Source organism: Eublepharis macularius, chromosome 2, assembly GCF_028583425.1.
Source record: "Eublepharis macularius isolate TG4126 chromosome 2, MPM_Emac_v1.0, whole genome shotgun sequence".
NCBI lineage: Eukaryota > Metazoa > Chordata > Lepidosauria > Squamata > Eublepharidae > Eublepharis > Eublepharis macularius.
In genome coordinates, this window is record NC_072791.1 from 118,771,907 (window position 1) to 118,796,011 (window position 24,105).

Here is a 24,105-nt window from a genome sequence, read left to right on the forward strand (position 1 = left end):
GTAAGAGGATATCAAACAATCCTTATCAACATACAAAGAGCTGGTTTGACAAGGACTGTAGGAAGGCCAAAAACCAAGTTAAGCAGAACTATAAGCTCTTCAGACACAGCAATACAACTATCACAAGACATTCATTGATACGAGTCAGAAGGAAATATAAAACCATACTGAAGCAGAAAAAATGCCAGTCTACGAAATCTCAATGGGACAAGATAATCGCAGCTGCCGAAGGGAAAGTCAATGTATCTCTATAGCACCTAATTACACCAGTACTGAAGCCACGATGCAACACAGCAACCCCATACCATCAACTACTTGGGAGAAACATTTTAAAAATCTCTATAAGAAACATAACCTCAAACCAGAATTGGACTTTGAAATCAAACTCAAGCAAGTTCCAAAATGGGAACCTGTTACTTGTTGCAAGGTAGCTGAATTGATCAAACCTTTGAAAACAGGGAAGTCCCTGGCCTTGATGCATTCCCTGCCGAGCTTCTGAAGACAGCCTCCAAGTGGTGGGCTCAAGTGCTTGCTCCTCTATTCACATTGGTAAACTTGAATGGAATTATACCAGACACCTGGAAAACATCACTGATTACACCCATCTACAAAAAAGGTGATAAAACTGATCCAAGCAATTATCAACCGATCAGCCTCCTGGCAGTAATTGGCAAACTGTATGCATCTCTTTTACAAAAAAAAAATGCTGGATTGGATAAAGAGGAGGTACTGGGGGACGAACAAGCTGGCTTTAGAAAGGACCACTCTTGCATGGACCACTGCTTTACGCTTGCCTCACTGGTAAGTAAATATGCACTATACGCACCTGGTTCCCTATATACAGCATTTATTGACCTAAGGGCTGCCTTTGATTCCATGTCCCACACAAGACTATGGAACAAACTAAACGCTGCACATCTACCCAAGAGATTGTTAAAGTTCATAATGAACCTCTACTCCAAAAATGTATTACACATCGAACTAAATAAACTAGAATCTATATCAAGCTAAATACCTATCCAAAGAGGCATACACCAGGGCTGTGTTCTTGCACCTCATCTATTAAACCTATATTTAAATGACTTTGTTCCAAACTTGCAAGCCATCTCCATGCTTGGGCAATTACCCAGTGCCCACCTTACTATATGCTGATGACCTTGTCTTGCTCTCAAGAACCCAAGTTGGTCTGAAGCGAGCTATTAAAGCATTTATTGCCTATTGCAACAATGAACTCTTAGAGATAAATGAAGACAAATCCAAAATCATGGTGTTCTCAAAGTCAACAAAATGATTAAACAACAAATGGAAAATCGGTGCATACGAATTACAACAGGTCAACGAATTCAGATATCTAGGTGTCGTTTTCCAGTCGAATTTATCCTGGTCCAAGCATATTCAACATCTTACACAGAAAATCAGCTTAGCTCTATTGGCTTTAAGGAAATTCTTTTTTATTCAAGGAGCTCAATACTTACCAGCACATTTGAAGGCATACATGGCTCTCATAATACGACGCATACTATACGGTTCTCCGATCTATTTCCTGGGCCCTATAGAATAACTTGACAAGCTACAGTTAACCATCTTCCTGAAAATACTTGCTCTACCACCATGTATAATCTCCACAGTCATATGACAAACTGGGCCTTCCAAAAATCTCAACTCTAATCTGGAAGGCCATAGTTAATTTCAAATACAGACTGCAAAACTCCAAAGATCTTCCAGTCTTCAATAAATCAGCAGCCCAAGAGCGCTGTAGCTCAAGGTGAAACAAAACTGTGGACACGGAAATGACCAAATTAGGTTCATGAGAACCAAGAGGTTTAACTGGGAAAAGACAAGAACTACTTATAGAGAAGCTGCTAAAGCTGGATTGGGACTCCCTTCTAAAAGATGCGGCACAAAAATGCTCCCTGCTCTATGTGGGAATTAAATATTCTACCCAGTTCAACCAGCCTCATTACCTCAGTATGCTAGTAGTCCCAAAACTGAGGCGGTCATACATGTTTGCATGTTGCATTGCATTGCCAACAGCCCAGATGAAGCGCTGCTTCCTCAAGATACCATCAAATCAATGCTTCTGCAACTTCCCTTTGGCTGAAGTTGACGCGCTATCCCATATTTTCTTTCACTATCCAAAGCATGAACTAGCTAGAAAGAGATTCTTTAAATAATGGCTACTGAGGCATTCAAACATCTCTGACGCCTCACAATTAAGACTATTACTGAGTAGCCTTTGCAAAAACTGCATTGTAGATGTGGCAACCTTTTCTTTAACCATTATTTTTAATTCTTAAACTTTGTTAAGAAGGTATGGCCTATGGGCTGTTAAGCTGAATAAACTGAAACTGAACTGTACCTTTAGAATTTAAAGGGCTATTATTTTCTATGGAAATAGACCTGGAGGCCAGGTCTTTCCACAGAAAATAATGGCTCTTCAAATTTAAAGGGAGGGAGGGAGACTCCACCTGACTTCCTCTCTTCCCCACTTGGCTCCAAAACACTCCCCAACCCCAACACACTCCCCAAATTCCAGGAGATAAATTTTCATTACTCCTGGAATTTAGGAAATCCTAGAATTTGGGAAAACTCCAGATATCCCTGAGCTGACCCAAAAGAACTATTTTCCATTTTATTTTGGCTCGGGTATAACTGGGTGTACACTCCTAGTGAGAACTCTTATAGGAATATGTAAGGAGGAAGAGTGCACACTAGCAGAGCAGTCTAGTTGGCCCAGAGGAACATTTGACTCAGATCAAAGCAAGAAGAACAGTTTATGTTCTGGAAACAGCACCGATTGCCATTAGCCCTTGTGGTAGCAAAGACTCTCCTTTAAACAGAAGGCAAAATCCCTTCCCCCAACTTGTTGTGACTGAAGATAGTTTCTCTCTCCCTCCCCATCCCCATATGAATTATGAGGATTAAGCCAGAAGCATTGTGCCGGTTGACTATCCCCCCTCCTTACTTTACCACCAATAACCAATCATTGGTTTCAAATATTGTCCTTTATGTTTTTCTTTTCAAAAAAATCACTTGATAGGGAAGTCTTAGCCCTATTAGCTCACCCTGCTCATGAGCCTATTAACCTTGTCTTCCCTGTTTCCTACATCTCCACCTTCTACACAGTGAATAGTTTTCATTTCACCTCATGGAGAAAACGGCTTGAATACCCAAAGAAAGTTCTAAATTGCTTTGAAGTTTTTCCACAATATAGGTTCAAAGGCTCTCATCTTCCACACAAACATTGCAATACTTTCCCAGGCATCTTGATTAGAGTTGTCTGTCAAAGCAATAGGCAGCTTGTTGATCATACATAACCCTGCTTGTAGGTGAGTCTATGTACAGATTTTAAATTGAGATCATGCCATTTAGGGTTCAACAATCCTCAGCATGTTAACAGATGTGTTAAGTTTGCTGAGGTTCACACATAGCCCAATGAATTTAACACAGCCAAAGAAATTACAAGGCCTTGCAAAGCTTAGTATTAATGATGATAATGCCTGTGATTCTGATCACAAATGCCAGACTGTGTTCAGCGGATAAATAATAATTGCTGGCTTTGTGAAGCATTCAAGCTATGCTGCTCATTCATTAGTCTATCTGCCTAAAGTTTTTGTGACACTTCTCAGCTCTTATATGGGGTCTTTTTTGTGACTTTGAACCAACATTCTCTTCAGACATTGGACCTTTATATCAGCAAAAGTCTTCTTTTCTTCCAAAGGTTTTCTGAAACTGAAAGCACCATTTTCTTTCTCTACTATGAACACTACCAGGAGAAAAAAGTCCATATCATACATCTTTAATCAGGAAAACTAACTTCATATTGCTATGTGACAAGACTAGACATGGGCACGAATCAAAATATGAATCAAATTTCATGACGAATCAGGCCGATTCGTATATTGCGAAAACACATTTTGTGGGGCCACGTTTTTCACAAAATCCACGACTTTGGGGGCCGATTTGATTCATGAATGTTTCATGATGCCAGACAGGCTGGCACTGATCCATTGATTCCCTAGGCAACATAGACCCAGAATGTTTGCAGACCTTTTGTTGCCATGGAAACCTCAATCTTAGCTCACATAACCTTGATAGGCAGCTCTCCCTGCCAACCTGAGAGCTCCCACTCTGTTCTATGAGAGCAACAAACCGGGGGGATATGGGCCTTCTGTAGCCATGGGAACACCAATCTCATCCCTCCAAACCCTGTTAGGCAGGTCTGTCTGCCAACCAGAGAGCTCCTGTTCTGCTCTATGTGAGCGTTTCTTATATAAAGCACAGCTCTGTGCCTCCTGCTTTCAATTCCAGTAGAGGGAGGAGCTGTTGCTGGGATTTGGAGTGAGAGAGAGTGGATTTGGGAGCTTTTGGCTGGATTTGCTGCTGCTTCAAAAGAGACTCTTATTTTCTGCTCTTGTCCTTGCTGGGAAGGTTGTTGGGTAAAGGTGCCTTTGAAGTCTCCCTGCGAGTATGGCATCTCTGGGTATGAACGGGGCCGTTGTAGGGCCCCAGGATCTGACGAATCACAAACCTAACAAATTGTTTTGTGAAATGGGACAATTCCATGGAAGTTCGTGGAATGCAATGAACCACAAAACTCAGGATTCGTTTCTTCCCTATTTCGTGCCCAACTCTAAACAAGGCTCTTATAAGAATGATTGTGTAAAGCTGATTAAATTCATTGAATATATTCAAGAAACAATTAAATGATGCATCAGTGATGACATTGTATTAGAAAAGAAGTGGAGTCCTAGATTCAAATTTCTACTTGTTTCAGTTGGTAGCCTTGAACTAGTTACTCTCTCCGCCTAGCCTACTTCACAGGCTTGTTGGGAGGATTAAAAGTGTGAAGTAAATGAGAGTCATGTACGCTCCCTTAAACTTCAAGAAAGAAGTGTGGGACAAATAATTAACATAGGTTCGTTTTACTTTTGTGGCATGTTGAAATCCTGAAAGACGACCATCACCACCTTTCCTACCTCACCATTAAGAACAAAATGGAAAGGCATTTGGAAGATGCCCAGGATAAGTTAAGTTAGAACAAGTTAAGTTGGATAAATTAGAAATAGTACTACAGCCAGTCAGCTGGAAGGGCTCAAAAGTGAGACTGAAGAAGATGTGCAAGATTCAGCAGGTTCCATATTGGCCTTTCTCTACAAAGGGAACAAGCTCCAACTCAACAAATGCAACACAGGTGAGCTATGTAGCTCTTGGAGGACATTGTCACTGGCCTATCCATGCTAGTTATCTTAGGCATCTTATTAGGAAAGATTTAGAGTTACTTCCTTCACAATGGTCTGAACTGATGTGTGTGCCATGCTCCCTGTAACATGTTTTAATCCCAACTACTGGCGTTCTTCTACTTTTTCTCATTTTCCACAAGCAGTTATTTATAAGCTAGATTTTATTTTCTTTAATTTTTGAAAACTTTATTATAAAATTGTGCTGTGTGTTATTCTCATGACCAGTACACATATCTGCTGGTTGCAAAAGAAATTGTAGCCAGAACCATACAGCTAGAAGATATGGGATGCTCTGCCGACACCAGTGTAGTTTCTACTGATGGATTTTCATCACTGGAGTGCTTTCCTTTTACATGTGTAAGTGCTTTCGTGGCTGGGATAAATCGGAAACCAGATTCAGATCTCATCTCAGCCAAGAATATAAATGTCAGGTCCAATATATATCTTAACTATACTGACTCCATTTTCTAATGCTTTTAGTGTTTAAGTATTTTCTCCTCAGGTGCACCAGTTCCCAAGCAGCATTCCCACCAGAGGAGACTGTTTTGTCTAACACCGTTCCACCAGGCATTGGCCTTGAAGGAGAGCAGCTTCCCAGGACTGAAAGATGTTGTTTTGAGAACTGTGGGGGGAGGCTGTTCCAGATGGGTATTGTTACTCTGTATCCTATGCTTGCTCTTCATTGGTAACAATGATCATGTACCATCCTGAGTCTCCTATTCAGGACAGTGGACTATAATGGATCTTTTCTGCAATAAAGCTTCCTTTGCCAGACATTGGACTTATTCTTGCTTCTAAAGGGAATCTTGCAGAGAGTACCTTATTTAGCCACAGTCTGACATTTTGTTACCAATCATGCCTGAGTCGGGCCCAGCGGAATCCAAGGTTGTCCCGGACAGGGATCCTTTGTTTGATCCGTATGCGTCTCCCGACAATCAACCGGTGCAAACCCAAGACTCCCAGGAGCTGGGAGCAACCGGGAACGGAACCGGAGCCTCCATTTATACCCTGCCTCTCATCGACTTCAGTACTCGGAACGAGACCGACAGCAACCTCGGGGCAAGGCCGAAAGCAACCGCTCTCCCCTTGATCTCGGTACCCACCCCGTCGGAGTGGGGAGCCAGACCCCGAGAAACCAGAGAGCGCCGGGCAGGTGGACTCCATCCACGAGTCTCGATGGACGGGCGCCGAAGCCTAGAAACCGTCCCGGAACTAGATAGCAGCCAACCATGGCGATATTGGAACAGGACGTTTGAGCAGATGGAGGGGGACACGTCTCGCCGAGGCGCCCTGAGTTGGGATTATTCCGAACTTGCCCCGTGGAAGGAGCCAACGGAAGTCCCTGAACAAAGTTGGGAGCAGATACGAGGTCGCACCTATGCGGTAGATACCAGCATCTCGGCCGTGACGGGTATGGCCAAGGGAATTCTAGCCGCGAGGTCGCGAATAGTCCAAGGGGACCCTCCTCCGTGGGGCCCTTTCTCCCCGGTGAGTACAGCGAATGAAGGTTCCCTGAGCGAACAGCCAGGGCCAAGTCGTATACAACAATTAGAAGCTAAGCTGATGGATATGGAAGAAAGTTTGGCTCACGCCATTCATTTAATTTCCTCAATGGGGGCAGGGGAAAGACTGTCTCCCGAAGAGATGGCGATACAGATAGCTACCCTTCAAAGTGTCATCTCCTATCCGATGGAGGAAGTTCAGCAGCGGTCGTCGCCTACCGGCGAGGGGGGCACCTATCCTGGCGAATCGGGAGAACAACCCAAGGAACTTCCCACTCAGCGAGAAACTCCACCGAGAAGGGACCACCCGGTTGTGCCATCCGGTGAGACTCCCATCGAACCTCCTATCACGGGAGGGGATGTGCCGCCAGACGAGACCCCCGTTGAGAGGCCTACGGAAGGGGAGGAAAAGCCAAGTGATACACCGGTGATACCCCCCCATACTTCCCCTAAAACGGTCCGGCCGGACCAAGCGGGAGCACCCGTGGCTCCATCAGGGGAGGGAGCCCCTGGTCAACCGCGTGAAACTGTTCCCGTCGGGCAACCTCCGGGAGATGGTCTACCAGCGCCAAAAGGCCAGCCGACGCTTCCCAGAACAACAACGCATGGAGGGGCAAGCCCGCGCGGCCTTCCACCCATTCGGCCTTCGCCGCTGCGGCCCCTTCCGCTTCGACCACAACTAACCCCGCCGCTGCAGCCGATACGTTTGCCACTGGAACAGCCCGTAAGACCACCTCCGAACCAACCGATGGGGCCTACACCACTACGACCCCACCAACCCACCCCTCAGCGGCCGATTATTACTCCGCCGCACCGACCTCAACCGCTACGGCCAGCACCTCCGGCATTGCCACCAGCCCAGCCGAGAGCACCACCGCCAGCCCAGCCGAGAGCACCACCGCCAGCACAACCGGGTCCCCCCATACCTCAAGTGCCATTGATGCTTCCGGCGGACTTCTACCCAGCACCGGCTCCGAGGCAAGACCTCCCAATGGGTTGGGTGAAACTGGACGCCACTTTTGATGGGGATCCCTCCAAACTGGGCTTTTTTCTAGTGCAAGTCGTGCAATTCTTCAACCGGTGGGGACACCTCTTCGGCAGCGAGGCCAGCCAAATTGAACATCTCGGCTCCCGCTTACAAGGGAAAGCAGCGGACTGGTACGTAGGACTATATAATATCGGGGCCCCAGAACTCGATACTCTCCAGGGGTTGGTAGATGCTATTAGAGCACAATATGAAGACCCCTTAGAGGAAACCAGGGCCCGAACAGAATTGCAAGCCATTAAGCAGGGCAGCATGGCAGCGAGAGACTATATCACGAAATTCCGACAATTGGCTGCCAAGTGCCCCAGGTGTGAGGAGTCCACAAAAATTATTCTGTTCAAACAAGGACTTAATCCGAGACTTTTGGACAGAGCCCTCATGCAAGACAATCCCCCTACGCTGTTAGGTTGGATTCAACTTGTTTGCGAAGTGGAGAATCGCATTTTAGAAGTCCGTTTGGTTGAGCAACAACAACAAACGGGACAAAGAAAACCATTGACCTTACAGAAGGGAGCTCGGGGAGCTGGCTACGCCACCCGTGGAGCGAGAGATGCTAGATGGCAACAAGGGCTGTGTTTGCAATGCGGACAGGCTGGTCACTTTGCAGCACAATGCCCCTACCGGCCTGTGCAAAGACCTCCGCTCCAATTACGGCGTCCAACCCTTGCTCCGTTCCCTACGCTCCAACGCCCGACTCCAGCTCCACGAGCAAACAGAGGCCGCGGCGCTTCCCAAAGGCCAGCCTCAGAAAGAGGGCTGGAAGCGGAAGAAGTTATGGAATACGATCCCGCTTCCCCATCTGCAGAAGTCAATCCAGAAAGTCCCCAGTCGGGAAACGAGATGGATCTGTCGTAAAAGGGCCCAAACGACAGATCCGCCCCAAGCCCGTCCCTGCACGGAACCGGCCACCTGGGTCCATTTTATTCATGCCAGTGACTTTAATCAACCCAGAGAGAAAAATGCACATTCGGGTGCAAGCTCTTATTGACTCGGGTTGCTCAAGAGATATCATAGCCCCAGCTCTAGTCCATGGACTAGTCTTACCAACTCGGGAATTACAAAATCCAGTAATTTTTGAACAAATGGATGGTACCAACATGAATCCGGTCACAACTGAAACCATCCCGGTGATCACGGGCATGGGACAACATTGGGAAAAGAGGTCCTTTGTCATCAGCTCTACTGCCAAGTACCCGTTAATTCTAGGCAGCAAATGGCTATGTGATCACAATCCCTACATAGACTGGACTCAAGGATGTATTACCTTCAATCATGCCAACTGTAAACTTCACCGTTGGAATCAAAACTGGGGCGAGGACCCAACTTACAAAGAAAAGGCCCTCCTCACCCAAGAAGAAGTCAACCAAATACCCGAACCGTACTGGCCTTTCCTAAATGCTTTCTCGGAGGAGGAAGCTGATACTCTACCCCCGCACCGACGAACGGACTGTGCGGTGGAAATTTTACCCGGAGCCTCATTGCCTAAAGGACGACTCTATCCCATGAGTCTCCATGAACGTGAAGAGCTCCGGAAATTCATCGACACCAACCTCCAACGAGGGTTCATCCGCCCAGCCTCTAGCTCCCACGCCGCTCCAGTTCTCTTCGTGAAAAAGAAGGACGGGGGACTCAGACTGTGCACGGATTTCCGAGGACTAAATGCAGTGTCCACCAACAACGCCTATCCTATACCGCTCATCCGAGACCTTCTCAACGTCGTGGCCCAAGGTAAGATCTTTACGAAATTAGATCTAAAAGATGCTTACTTCCACGTTCGTATCAAGGCAGGGGATGAGTGGAAAACCGCGTTTAATACGCCCCTCGGACAATATGAATACTTAGTTATGCCTTTTGGATTGACGGGAGCCCCGTCTGTATTCATGTCCATGATAAACGAAGTTTTACATGAATTTTTGTACAAAGGGGTGGTGGTGTACCTTGATGATGTTTTAATTTATTCTGATACCGAGGAAGAGCATGTTCAAATGGTACAAAAGGTCCTGGCCACCTTGATGAAGAATAAACTGCCCATCAAATTGTCCAAATGTGAATTCCATAAAACCGAACTCACTTACCTTGGGTATTGTATCTCACAAGAGGGGTTGAAAATGGATCCAGCCAAAATACAGGCGATCCAGGATTGGCAAACACCCACCACCCGCAAAGAACTGCAATCCTTCCTGGGTTTTGCCAACTTCTATAGAGACTTCATAGCAAATTTCGCCCAAATCACACTCCCCTTAACAGAATTGCTGAAAACCAAAGATAAAGGGGACCAAGCCAAAAAGCCCTCTGCTAAACTACAATGGACCCCCGATTGCCAAACGGCCTTCGAATGCCTTAAAAAGCAATTTGTAACGGAACCCATCCTCTCCCACCCCAACGAACAGTCCCCCTTCATAGTACAGGTCGACGCCAGCGATACGGCGATAGGGGGGGTTTTGCTGCAGAAGGGGGAGGATGGGAAATTGCGGCCTTGTGCATTCTTGTCTAGAAAGTTCTCAGAGGCAGAAAGGAATTGGAATGTGTGGGAGAAGGAGGCCTTTGCAGTGAAAGCAGCTCTCACAAACTGGAGGCATTGGCTGGAGGGGGCGAGATACCCTTTTGAGGTCTGGACAGATCATAAGAATTTGGAGGCCCTCCGAAGCCCACGCAGACTGAATGCCAAGCAATTGCGGTGGGCGGAATTCTTTTCCAAGTTCAACTTCACCCTCAATTATCTCCCGGGCAAAACTAACTTTTTAGCGGACGCCCTGTCGCGCATGCCCCAGCATAAGAGCAAACGGGCGGAGACTATCGACACGGTCTTCTCACCTAAGCAACTTGGGGGCGTGGTGACTACTCGCAGCCGTGCTAAGCAGCCCCTCCCGGCCGACCAAGAATGGAAATCGAAACTTAAAACTGAAGTGGAGAAGGAGGGGGATAAAGCTCCGCGAAACAAACTAACCCAATCCCCACAGGGGGATTGGCTAGCTGGGAGCAAGTTTTATGTCCCGGACAGCCTTAAGCTGGAAGTCTTGCGGCGCTGTCATGATGCTCCCACTGCTGGACATTATGGGTATCTGAAAACTTTACACCTAGTTCAAAGACAATTCTGGTGGCCGGGCATGCGCAAAGACATTTCCCAATACGTTAGTTCCTGCCCTGTTTGCCTCAGCGCAAAGACCAGGAAAGGGAAACCTCCGGGTCTCCTGCAACCATTAGAAACGCCGAACCGGCCCTGGGAAGTAATCTCCATGGACTTTATCACTGATCTACCTCTTTCAAAAGGACATAATTGTATTTTAGTTGTGGTAGATCTGTTCTCCAAACAAGCCCATTTTATCCCCTGTACTGCTATACCCTCCGCTCGAAAACTAGCGGATCTGTTTCTAAAACACATCGTAAAATTACATTCTTTTCCGTCCAAGGTGATCTCGGATCGCGGCGGACAGTTCGTTGCCAACTTCTGGCGGGAGCTTTTGAAAATGTTGAATATTGAACAAGGTATCAGTTCAAGCCACCACCCACAAACCGACGGGCAATCCGAAAAAACAAACCAAATATTAGAACAGTTCCTTCGTTGCTACATCAATTTCCAACAAGATAACTGGGTGGACCTTCTCCCTCTAGCCGAATTCTCCTATAACAACAGTGTACACGCTTCAACGGGAGAAGCCCCCTTCAAAATTGTATATGGGACTCACTTCAATCCCTTCCCATTGGACGCACCCCCTCTCCATTCCTCCAAATTACCAGATGTATCCTCATGGTGGAGGGAGGCGGTGCAGCAATGGACTATCATTAAGAGACACCTCGAAAAAGCCAAACTGGATTACAAAAAGTACGCAGATCGCCATCGTGTGGCCGAATGGGAATTACAACCAGGAGACCATGTGTATATTTCCACAAAGAACCTAAAGCTAGCTCAGACAAGCCGCAAACTCGCTCTGAAATTCTTAGGACCTTTTCCTGTGCGCAAAGTAATAAACAAAGTGACTGTTGCTGTAACATTGCCCAAGAACCTTCGCCATGTGCATGATACGTTCCATGTCAGCCTTTTGAAGAAAGCTCCCACCGACAACAAATGGCATATCAAAGCTCCACCCATTCCAACTTTAATTGACGACCAAATACACTATGAGGTACAACAAATTTTGGACTCTAAAATCAAGAGAAATCAGCTTTTTTACCTCATTAGATGGAAGGACTTTGATTCTGGTTACGATGAATGGGTGAACTCTGCACATGTTCATGCTCCTAGATTAACCAAAGCTTTTCATACTCGCTACCCATATAAACCAGGGGGGGATCTATTTTAAGGGGGGCAGAAATGTCAGGTCCAATATATATCTTAACTATACTGACTCCATTTTCTAATGCTTTTAGTGTTTAAGTATTTTCTCCTCAGGTGCACCAGTTCCCAAGCAGCATTCCCACCAGAGGAGACTGTTTTGTCTAACACCGTTCCACCAGGCATTGGCCTTGAAGGAGAGCAGCTTCCCAGGACTGAAAGATGTTGTTTTGAGAACTGTGGGGGGAGGCTGTTCCAGATGGGTATTGTTACTCTGTATCCTATGCTTGCTCTTCATTGGTAACAATGATCATGTACCATCCTGAGTCTCCTATTCAGGACAGTGGACTATAATGGATCTTTTCTGCAATAAAGCTTCCTTTGCCAGACATTGGACTTATTCTTGCTTCTAAAGGGAATCTTGCAGAGAGTACCTTATTTAGCCACAGTCTGACAATAATTTGGTAAGCTTAGATAACCTGCTACTTTTATTCAAAATATAATCGACTAGCAACACAGGTATCTTACTTTCTTTGTAGAATACTAAAGCTAGAGAGTTTGCGATACAAGCTTTGGAGGGTCTTTCTTCAAAATTTAAATATAATTTTAAAAAATGATATTAATTTAGGCAGCAGAGTACTCTTTATGCGCAATATTGAGAGCCAGCATGACACAGTGGTTAGAGAGTTGGAATAGGATCTGGGAGACCCAGGTTCGAATCACTACACTGCCGCTGAAGCTTGCTAGGTGATCCTTGGCCAGTCACTTTCTCTCAGACTAACCTAGTTCACAGAGTTATTGCAAGAATAAAAGGGAGGAGGGGGAAATGATAATGTAAGCCACTTGCTTTGAGTCACCACTGGGGAGAAAAGCTATACACGGATACACATACACATCTCCTTCAGTTTGTTCTATACTTTTCTAGTGAACTTTAAAGAATCAATATTGCATGTTAAATGAGCATGACAAAATAATTTCTTTCTTAAAAGAGAAAGACCATGTTTTTTACATCAGGCACTTAGCCCATTTAATCCGTAACTAAATTATGAAACTCAGTTCTAAGGAAAGTTTACCAACTAATCCTTAAGCAGGTTTTTCTTCTTAAAAAAAGAATATGAACAAAATAGTTCAAGCAACAAACTCCCACAAATAAACATTATTGAGACATTAAGAGGGATTAAACGCAGTCTCACTCAAAAACTGATCAGTCTATGCCAAAGACTGGGAATCAAAAGCTAGGCAAAGAAATATATGCTACAATTTTACTGCCTATAAAGGAAGCTTATGCATCTCCCAAGCATCTTAATCTTGGAGGCAGTATATTTGTGTCTGTCAGATTCAATAAACCTCCCCTTCAAAGCAAACCTACTCCCGTGCCCGGTAACTATCACTCCGCAGCCAATATTGGCAAGACAGGCAAAGAGGACAAAGGGATATTTCTCAAGGGAGCCCTTTAGGGCAGTCAGAAAAAAAGGTAGATTTGCATAGCCGTTTTTTCCAGCTACAAGGCAATTGTGTTTATTATCCATTGTGCGAATTACATCGAAGCAGACCTTTTGACAGAAGCATGCCTCTGTAGAGCCCAGCACCTACTAGAACCCATAAAATGTCATTTCACAATGAACAAATCACGGATGAGAGGAAATTAGCAGAAATCTAACATAGGTACAGTCTACAGATCTTGCATCTACATCAAGGAATTCTTGAAGATCAGTGAATTATACTGGGCAAAAAAAGTAGTTAAAGAATGATTATTTTTCTTAGAGCAGCAAACTTCCTTCCAGGGAAGGACCTACAAGTTCCTAAAGGAGGCATCTCATTTCCCCCTCCCCTAGTATTTCCTCTTTTCTTTTCCTGAAAGCCCCCATAGCCTTTGCCAATTTCCTGCTTCCTTCTCTCCTTCCCATCCACCTCCAATCTAACCTTTATCTACTCCCCCAACCACCCACATCCAATTTTCCTTTATTCTATCACCCTAGCAGCCTGACCCAAGAAAATTCTTTCTGGTTAATACCGTGCCAGCTGCCAGCTTGCAATGTAACTGGACTGTTACATAGTGACAGCCAGGTTGGATCCAGTTGTACAGTGGCAAACCGCGAGGACTGGCAGGGGACACTTCATTTTCCCCTGTACCCTCTATTCACTCTATCTCCTCTTTCCTTGCTCCTGGCTGCCCCCACATTCCGGTGTATCATATATGGTGTAGTGGTTAAGAACGGCGGGATTCTAATCCGGAGAACTGGGTTTGATTCCCCACTCCTCCACTTGAAGCCAGCTGGGCAACCTTGGGTCAGTCACAGCTTCTGGGAGCTCTCTCAGCCCCACCCACCTCACAGGGTGATTATTGTTGTGGGGATAATAACAACATACTTTGTAAACCACTCTAAGTGGGCATTAAATTGTCCTGAAGGGTGGTATATAAATCGAATGTTGTTGTTGTCGTCCCCCCAGAGTGAGCTTCCAGGGGACTTGAATCTGATTTTCCCAGAGTTTAATCTGAAACTCTAACCACTGCACCACATTGGCTATTACAGGGTGGCTGCTGTTGAACAGCAGTAAGCAGCTGTGCCTGGGCAAATCAGGTAAGTGACACAGTTGCAGCCACCCCTGGCCCCATTGACGCCTCCCTCAATGGCCAAAGAGCCCTGGAAAGGGTCCTGATCCCTTCCCCTGCCTTTTACTAACAGAAATCATGCCCAGAATACTGGCTGAACTGTTATGGTTGCCTAGCAACAGTCACTGAGGTCACCTGGTTAAAGCTACAGGTGTTCCTTTTATCATTTTTGGGTTTTTATTTAATCCTTAAAGTATTTTTTTTAGATTTCAGATTTTTCTGCAAACCTGGAGGAGTTTTCAAGTTTGTAGGATGATCTGTCTTGCCCATTTATGGCTCGTGTCCAGATTTAGATATCTACAGTTATGGCCACTTGACTATCAGTATATAAGATTAAATAGATATATTATTATATGCTAATAGTGTATCTTCTCCTACCTCTTCTTCTCTTTCTGGCAACACTACAAGTAGCATAAGTAAGCCAAGATAGAGAGTATGTTTACTTGCTTAAGAACTACCCCCTTGGTACGAGAAAGATGGTAAATTGTAGCAAGCAGTGAAATAAGCATAGATTCAACACACACACACACCGCACATTATTCACCATTGCTATAACAGCAACCACCACCCCCTTTCAACAGCTGCTGTTTAGGAAATTTGATCAAGCCATTCAAAAATATAAACACCACTATAAATTGTAGCAAGCTCTTGCCATGGCTGATACTGACGCAAAGCTCTCCCTTAACCATGTATTCTGGGATGACTCATTTGCCCTTGACTTATTACAATCTAGCTTCAAGTCTGCATTTAAAACTCAAACAGCACTGGTTGCTGTGATCATTCCCTGAAGATGGATAGTGGCAATGCCCCTCTGTGAACTCTGCTGGACTTGTCAGCTGCATTTGACCCTGAGGACCATCAAATATTATCAGGACATCTTGAAAAGGAAGTGTGAGTTACAGGGAGACTGCAATGAAGAAATCAGAAGACTGAGACTTGGAAAAGCAGCTCAGAGGGAGCTAGAAAAGATCCTTAAAGATAAAAATGTCTCTCTGGGGACCAAGATCAAGATAATCCACACTATGGTATTCCCTATGTATAGATGTGAAAATTGTACAGTGATAAAGCAGACAGGAAGAAAATTGATTCATTTGAAATGTGGTGCTGGAGGAGTTTTGCAGACACCATGAATGGCCAAAAAGACAAACAAGTGGGTATTTGATCAAATCAAGCCTGAATTCACCCTAGAAGGTAAAATGACAGAACTGAGGCTATCGTACTTTGGTCACTTCATGAGAAGACAAGATTCTCTGGAAAAGCCAATTATGCTAGGAAAAGTGGAAGGCAGTAGGAAAAGAGGAAGACCTAAAATGGGATGGCCTGGCTCAATAAAAGATGCCATGTTCTCCAGCTGGCAGAATCTGAACAAGTCTGTTAATGATAGGGCGTTTTGGAGATATTTCATTCACAGGGTAGCCATTGGTCGGAGGCGACTTGATGGCACATAAGACACACAGCCATACCAATTCATGATTTCATAATTTATTTATAGTCTGCTTTTCTTACCAAAACTCATGGCAGATTCACAATATAACCTTTAGACTAGATTACAATTTAGAAACCTTAATTGGCATACAAACACAGAGGGCTATCCACAGATACTAAAACTCATATGGCAATATTAACAGTGTGCTTAGAGCGGTGAACAAAGTCAGTGTTATTATCATCCCCACAACGAAGCTGGAGGAGCTGAGAGGAGTGGCTTACCCAGGGCCACCTGATGAGCTTATGGCAGTAGTTTCAAACCACTGGTTTGAGTGCTGGCTCATGACTCAACCACTATGCTACAGCAGCTACTATGCTTACTAATATGCTTCTCACGGGCAGACTGGGAAGTTAAAATGGTCCAGGAGCAAGCCAAGATTGGTGGATCCTGCAGCAAAACAAGTCAGTACTGCAGAGTCACACAGCAGTGCCAACACTGGACATCACCTTACCCACTGCCCCTTCCTACAAAATGTCAGTGGTATGGAAGGCGCCAATTGACCTGACATTAATCATCATTGCCTCTGAAGGTACAATACAAATGGTTCCTGAGGCAATGGCTGATGTACTGGGTCTTGACTCTGTTCTCTCCTAGCCATCACTTGCCTTCTAGGGAAACAGCCCACTGTGAACTTTTCCACAAGTTAAACACAGTCCACCTAGTGCTTCGGGCTCAATTCAAGGCACTGGTGCACCTCTAAAGATCTTCATGACATGAAATCTGTGCATACGGATTACCCATATGAATCTTACTTTGTCCCAACAATTTGTTCTCATATTGTCATCACTGAACTTTGACATGTATCACAGCTGCCTGCTCAATGCTTTACCGTTATGTCTGTCCTCAGAAATAGGTTTCCAGAAGGTCCTCCTCGGGCTTTTTGGAGGGTGTATAAAGCTGCATTATTCAAAAGAGCCATTTGTTGAGGGTTGGTTTTTAATTATTTGAAAGCTGTAAGGTCCATGTACATTCTGTCGAATATTTGAAAGACTGTATGGCAAACTACACACAAGCCTGGTTTTATGTACTGCAAAGTTGCCTGGGTGACAATGGAAGAATGAGACAGAGTTCTTAAGTAAATCAGTAAATAAATGGTTACGGGCAGGATTGTGCACATCCTATCCAGAGCAAATTGTCTTAATCACAGTTAAGGAATATACTGGCATCAGTAAAAGCTAACCAGATTCCTTATTACATTTCTTTGTTAAACTTCAAACTTAGTTTCAAGTTGTGGGTAAGCAGGCAACATGATTATCCTTAAGAACAGTTTACGTTCATGGCACTGAATAACGGGATGGGGAGGGGGATGTTGCAGCAAGGGAGGGAATGCTCCTTAGGCTAGCTCCTGATTTTTTAATACTGCTGATCGCTTAGCCATGATTTCAAGCAGGAAGTGACTATTTATACAGATGAGGTCTATTTGCACTCTCAACCTGTAGTACCTATCCCAAAATGTGTAGTTAAACTGCATATTCCAAACAACCACATTATTTTGAACTGGATCAAGTGAGCAGAGTGCCATGCTGAATTGTATGATGAATTGTGTGACACCAAACTATACTTAATAAAACTTGCCCTAGAAATACAAAATCTCTCTGTAAAGGCATGCAGCTGCCTGCTTTTGATTTATATAGTTGCAGACATGCCAAATACTATCCACAAATTAAATGAAAATAACAAAGAGAGAAGTAACTCCAATAAATTGGTGGGGGACCACTATAAATAAATATACAGATAGCACCAACAGTATCTTTTCCTTGTAGTTTAGACTTTCCATAGATCTTCCCCAACTAGGTATTCTGAACTGTTACCTAAGCTTGCAGGTGTGATTAAAAAGATCCAAAAAGCAATCAACAGCATCTTGTGTTCCAAATTGGAACTTTCAATCCTGATTCTATTTACTTTGAAGAAAATCCTATTCATTTCAATCAATTTAGTTCCAAGCAAGCATGAATGAGGCCTTGGCATGCACCATAACCTCCAAATGATAGAAAACACTGAACATGAAATTTTAAGTCTTATTTCGGCCAAATATGGAATTCATTCAAACAATAAGACTTTCATCTATATTCACAATAACAGAATAATGAATTGTACTTAAATAATTTAAGCAACATGTTCCTTATAATGGACTGACATGACCAAGTCCTTGTATAATAATGCTGCATATTATTATGAAAGCCAATGCAGTGGCCAATGTCTTGGACTAGAATCTAGGAAACCCTGGTTCAAATCCCTTCTCTGCTATGGAAGCTTGCTTGGGTGACTTCGGGCAAGTCACAAAACACATTCAGCCTAACCTACCTCACAGGGTTGTTGTGAGGATAAAATGGAGTTGAGCAGAACTATATAAGGTTCTTTGTGTCCCCATTGAGGAGAAAGGCAAGGTAGAAACTAATAATAATAATTAGTTATAAAATAATTAAGTCTAATTCTAGAGTGGTACAATTCTAATTCTAGAGTGGTACATTCAGTGAACAAGCCTAAGTTGCTGATTTTATCATTCTCCCTGATAACACTGACAGCTACATCAAATAAGAAACCCTATTTATTTAGCCTCCTGATTATCTGATATTTTTACAATCTACAAGCCATTTAAGCACAGCATCATATTATCTAGCAAAACTAGGTTCACTTCTTGGTTCCATCGAGCTTTTTCGAATGACAGTGACAAGATAACACAAGACTTTTAAAAATAAGAAAAACTTGAGTCACAAAAGCAAGAGCAAGATTTATTCTTCTGTGCACCATCAAAACCAAATAAGCCAAGAAGAAGAGTGGCTAAATTACTTAAATTGAAGTCATATCAATTGGGAAACTGACCGAGACATACACTGTACCATAATTGCACTCCATCAAATTCATGGGTCCAGACTGTCTGTTTTCTATCTGCTCCTACACCAATTTAAGCAATTTTGAACTTTGCTCTCCCTTGGTGAGGGTTTCAGAGATTTATTAGAATGTCAGGGTCCAATTGTTAAGATTCTGTAAGACAGGTTATTACAAGGTGTGGATTTTTGATGTTCATCACTCAATAACAGGAACACTGAATAAGCACAATCACTGGGGCTTTACTCACCCTGGAAACCCATAATATAAGATAATGAGACTCTCCAGTAAGAGAGAAGGGGCAGCAGGGTTTGTTCATGTTTCCCACTGCTTAAAAATGTCTCACAGAAAATGGTTCTAATCGCTTTGCTTTTAAAACACTGTATTTCTAACTATGAGAAATCACCATTGTTAATATCATAGACTTTGTATCCCTCTAGAAAAAGAAGACTGAACATCAGATGAACTGACTCAATAAAGGAAACCAGTCTTTCGTTTGCAAGATATGTGCAAGGCTGTCAATAATAGGATGTTTTGGAAGTCATAGGGTCTCCATCATTTGTAAGCGACTTGGCACGTAACACATTAAAACATTACCTGTGCTAATATCATATGATGAATGAGTAATGAAACCTTTTTATACTTCTCACTCCAGTCACACTGGCACTATTGCCCTAGAATATAAAGATGTTCATATAAAAATATTTCGGGGATGATCAGTAGGCTTTTGAGCTGGTTTAATTATCTTCTACTGTTTTAGACAAATGAACGCTGATAACATAAGTCATTCTTAAGTTTAGCAGAACATGCCAACTTTTGAAAATATTCAGCTAAGACACACAAATGTGCTGTACTGAGCACCAGCTGAATACCAGCTATGGAACATGAAGCAGCTGGCAGCCAAAGCATCAACAGCTTTAGTGTAAAGCACAGCCCATATCAGACTGTGTTTCTGGTACTACCCAATTTAAGCATCACTCCAAAAGCAAGTAGAAATGCCCAGAAAAAAATATTGTGGGAGCAATGCTAAGTAGGTCTAGCCAGAAGAAAGTCTCATTTTATTCAATGAGGCTTACTCCCAGGAATGTATTCTTAGGATTGCAAGCTGTGTGGCACTCAATGGCAGCTGGCACAGCACCTTTCAGAAACTCTCCAGTTTTCAAACTGTGTCACAAGGCATACTATATACTGGTCTTATTGCAAATTAAAACAGTTTTGTGCAGTTCCAGACAGTTCAAGAACGATTAACTGAGATATAGTCAGTTATGGGATTATTTTGCAATGGAAAAATTGTCTGATCATATCACCCAGTCTGAATCTGACTACTATAAATCACAATTTATAGAACAATGATTTCTATCAGATAATGACTCAATGATACCTGCAATCCCAAATAGGGAATATTATTATTTATTATCATCCTATTAATGAGACACTAAAAATAAAATTTATTGACTCCAAATCTCATGTTGCAGTAAACTTGTACAAAATATGTGAGATATGTAAAGACTTTTCAATTCACTTGCTTAAATGTAATCTCCCACATCACTTCAGATACAAATTTTGTTACTATGAATGTGTTGGTTCATTGTTAAACTGCTTAAGAGTTGTATTTGTAATTTAAAAATATTGAATAAAAATTATAAATTTGAAGAATGATTAAATAGGGAGAGTTTAGGTTTTATCAGACCTCATTTTTTAAATTAAATATCAAGTAAATACAGTGTTGATAATAGCTTACTTTCAGCTGCATCTTGAGCAAATTGTCTTTCCTCTTAAGACTCTTTTGATCCATGCTTCAGTAACTTCAAGACTAGACTATTGTAATGTACTCTACTTTGGGCACCCCTTGAAGAATATCCAGAAGCTAAAAGTGGCACAAATACAGCGGCTCCTTTTCCAACTACAGCCTGGAGGTGTGATTATGTTACTACAATTTTAGGACTCTTCTACTAGTTACCTATATGCTTACAGATCCAATTCCTATTCGAAATTGAAAGCTTTAAATAATCCGGGGATCCCTTAACTGAAGGAATACGTCTCCCTGTACGAACCTCATATTCTCAAAGATCTCCCTCTGTTGTCCTCCATCAGGTTTATTATACCAGCCACAGCCCATGAGTAATTTTTGGCACTGATTCCAGCCCTTTAGAATGACTTTCCCAAAAAGGCAACAATATTTTCACGTATATTGTAACAATTTTTCTTTCACACTAAGTATGCATTTATTCAGCTCATACAGATACATTTGCATTATAGGTACAGCACAAACAGGCCAGAAAGATAAAGTTCACAGATATCATCATAAAAAGGGCTGAATCCTACAACAAATGTTTAAGTTCCAACAAGCATCCTGTTTTTTGGTGCATGGCCAAGATACCTTGCAATTTTCCAGCCCCAATAACGCAATTGCTAAATAAGCAAGTGTTTTGAATGTTCTAAGTAACTTCATAGAACGTCTCAACATTTTAAGTGCCTTTACAGTTGATCAATTTAACCTTTTGAGATATCTTCCACTCTTCAAGACAAAACATGTTTTCCCAGCATCCCAACCAGCCAGTTTACTCAAGGGAGAGCAGCTTTTTAAAAATGGTGTGACAAACGTCTTCCGAGAAACAAACTGGTTCCACTGCAGGGAAAAAAGTTAGTTCCCCGTATAACATCTTATCCCTTACAAGTTGCCAAAAGATATTTAAAAAGGTCGCTAAAGTCTGACACCGACCTAGCCACTGCTATGCATAAACACAGACGCTTCCCAAGAGAATGTTGTACTCTGGCCAAAAACACTACCCATCCCTCTTCTCCGCCCTCATTTTAGAGAGCACGCTCAAACACTGGATTTCCATTCTGGGAACAAACTCCTTCCCGGCAGGCAATGCACCAGAGGCCACTTACAAGAAGGCCCCCCGAAGAAAACCTGGAGCGTTGCCAGCCAGCCAGCCCCCGCTCAGAAGGGCCTGCAGAGCAGGCGAGACCGAACACGGCCGGGGGGGAGGGGGGACACTTCCTGCCGCGATCAGTCGAAAGAGCCCAGCCCCGCTCGGAATCTGCTCCGGGCTACAACATTTTTCCCCAGCAACGCGTTCCTCGGAACAGGGCGGCCAGCCAGCCGGGACACACCCAGCCCAAGGGGTCTGGCAGGCCGGATCGCCCGAGGCCATCTCGGTCCCCTCCTGCGCCAAGGGAAAGGGCAGCGAACGGCGCCATCGCCACCCCCTCTCATGCCCCTCCCCTCCCTTTTAAAGGCGCCGCGCAAGAACAAGGGTGGCGACTCTACGCCCTTTTCTTCCTTCTTTCTTTCGCCACCTTTTTACCTTCTTTCGCTTTCTTCCTCCTGGCCAGAGTGCCTCCGAGCTTGCCCAAGAAGGAGTCGTCTTTCTTTCGGGAGGGGGGCGACTTCGGGGTTGGAGACTTGGGAGCAGAAGGCGACTTCTGAGGAGAGGTGGCCATGCTGATGGTCCCACAAGGTGCCTGGGCGTAAGCGAGGAGACGGCTTCAGGGAGCCCGCTCTAGTCGGTCAGAGGCGGCCGGTCCTAGTTCTCGACGGAAGCGGAATTATCCCAAGCATTCGTGGCTGTTCTCCCTCACCCTCTCCCCGCTTCCTTCCTCCTTCCCGCCCTCTCCGGTACACCCGAAGAAGGGTTTTCTCTCCCTCGCACACACGTAGTCGGAGCAGCGGCTGCAGTTGCTGTACTGCGCTCTTCCCCTTTCCGCCCTCGCCAATCCAGGCCCGAAATAGTCACTTCGGTTGCAAAAGTATGGAACTGTCAACTCGTGCAGTCTGAGCCTAGGCGTGCCTACTCGGAAGGAAATCTCACAGTGTTCAATGATGCTTACACCTCAGTAAAAATCCGTGCTTATTCAGTCAAAAGGAAGAGCTCAGGGGTCTGTCTGATTTTGCAGAAGGACCCTGCTGAACCCCCTCAGACTTATTTCGGAGTGAATGTGCATTAGATCAAATGGTAGGGCGACTGCAAGAAAAAGACTTGCGGTGTTCTTGGAATTCAATAAAAGGTTCCAGACTTGACAGCACGTTGGAGAGAGACTGGTTTTTTCAACTGATGGATTATAGAAACAGGCAGTTCTCAAATAACTTACATTACAGAAACCACGGAAGAGGTTTTTGGGGGTGGGTGGGGAAAATGCTCCACTTGGAAGCCACAGCATATGAGTAGTCTACATAGATGCATACAGCACGGGAAAATTCCCTTTTGCAGCCTGTACAGTTGCAGCAGAATGGAATGAGACTTGGATTTTAATCTGGCAGATCATTACTTGACCTTGCAAAGGCCTTCATTTTTTCTTTGCCTTTTGTCCATCTCCTGCCACCACAGCTGCAGATCATTTTTAAAATTACTCCTTACAAATCACAATCAGTTTTTTATTCCTTGTCAATAAAGATCAATACATCTTAAATAATATTCTATACCAAGCTTTAGAGACGAACCAAGCAATATGGATTAAATTTCATTCCATAAAATAAGCAGAAATAAAGTCACTGTTTCAATATAAAAATCATATATATTCATGAGGATCCGTTTAAAATCATCTGGATCCAACTTTTACCCATTCCCAATAGAATACTTAAACTACTTAAATTATAGTGTTATATTTAATATATTCATTACTGTCATCTGAAAATGTATGGGACCATACGAGGCATGATAGCACTGCAACAGATCCCCAGGTATAAACAAATCATACAAAAAAGGGTGCATTTTTAAACTGCAAAAGAGGCATAGTAAGGCAATAGTAAGGATTTTTATAGTCTCTCCCGCTTACCTGCTTTTCCTCAATAAAGCTCTGAAAGTGCTTTAAAGAGCCAGCTGAAGAGAAAGCAAGTGCTGCTATGTTTCTGCCTGCTGGGGACTAGTGCAATATATACTTGATTTATTACGTTATTCACAACAAAGGGACTGGGGCAATATTTGCTAGATTAATTATTTATTGTACAATATATTTATGAATTGGGGGATAAATGGCAATAAGCACTAGCACTTTATCGGTATGATACTACATAGGTTATATATGCTATAGGCAATAATACAATAATGATTGTATTATTGATTAATGTGGTTTGCTGGTCGCCATATTCTAGTATGACATATATGAC

At 43.6% G+C, this 24,105-nt stretch overlaps 1 protein-coding gene across 2 annotated transcripts in view; it reads right to left on the bottom strand.

The window, feature by feature from the left end:
- Nucleotides 1-22,781, bottom strand: part of PARVA (parvin alpha) — a 105,146-nt gene extending 82,365 nt beyond the window's left edge. The window contains exon 1 of one of the 2 annotated variants that reach the window (XM_054970760.1): nt 22,307-22,781. In XM_054970760.1, coding sequence (XP_054826735.1) covers nt 22,307-22,442 — 136 coding nt within the window. In that variant the 5' untranslated portion in view covers nt 22,443-22,781. Of the gene's footprint in view, nt 1-21,887; nt 22,045-22,306 lie in introns of those variants that run through there. The other variant, XM_054970761.1, reaches the window with a different exon arrangement.
- Between the last annotated feature and the right edge of the window lie 1,324 nt (nt 22,782-24,105).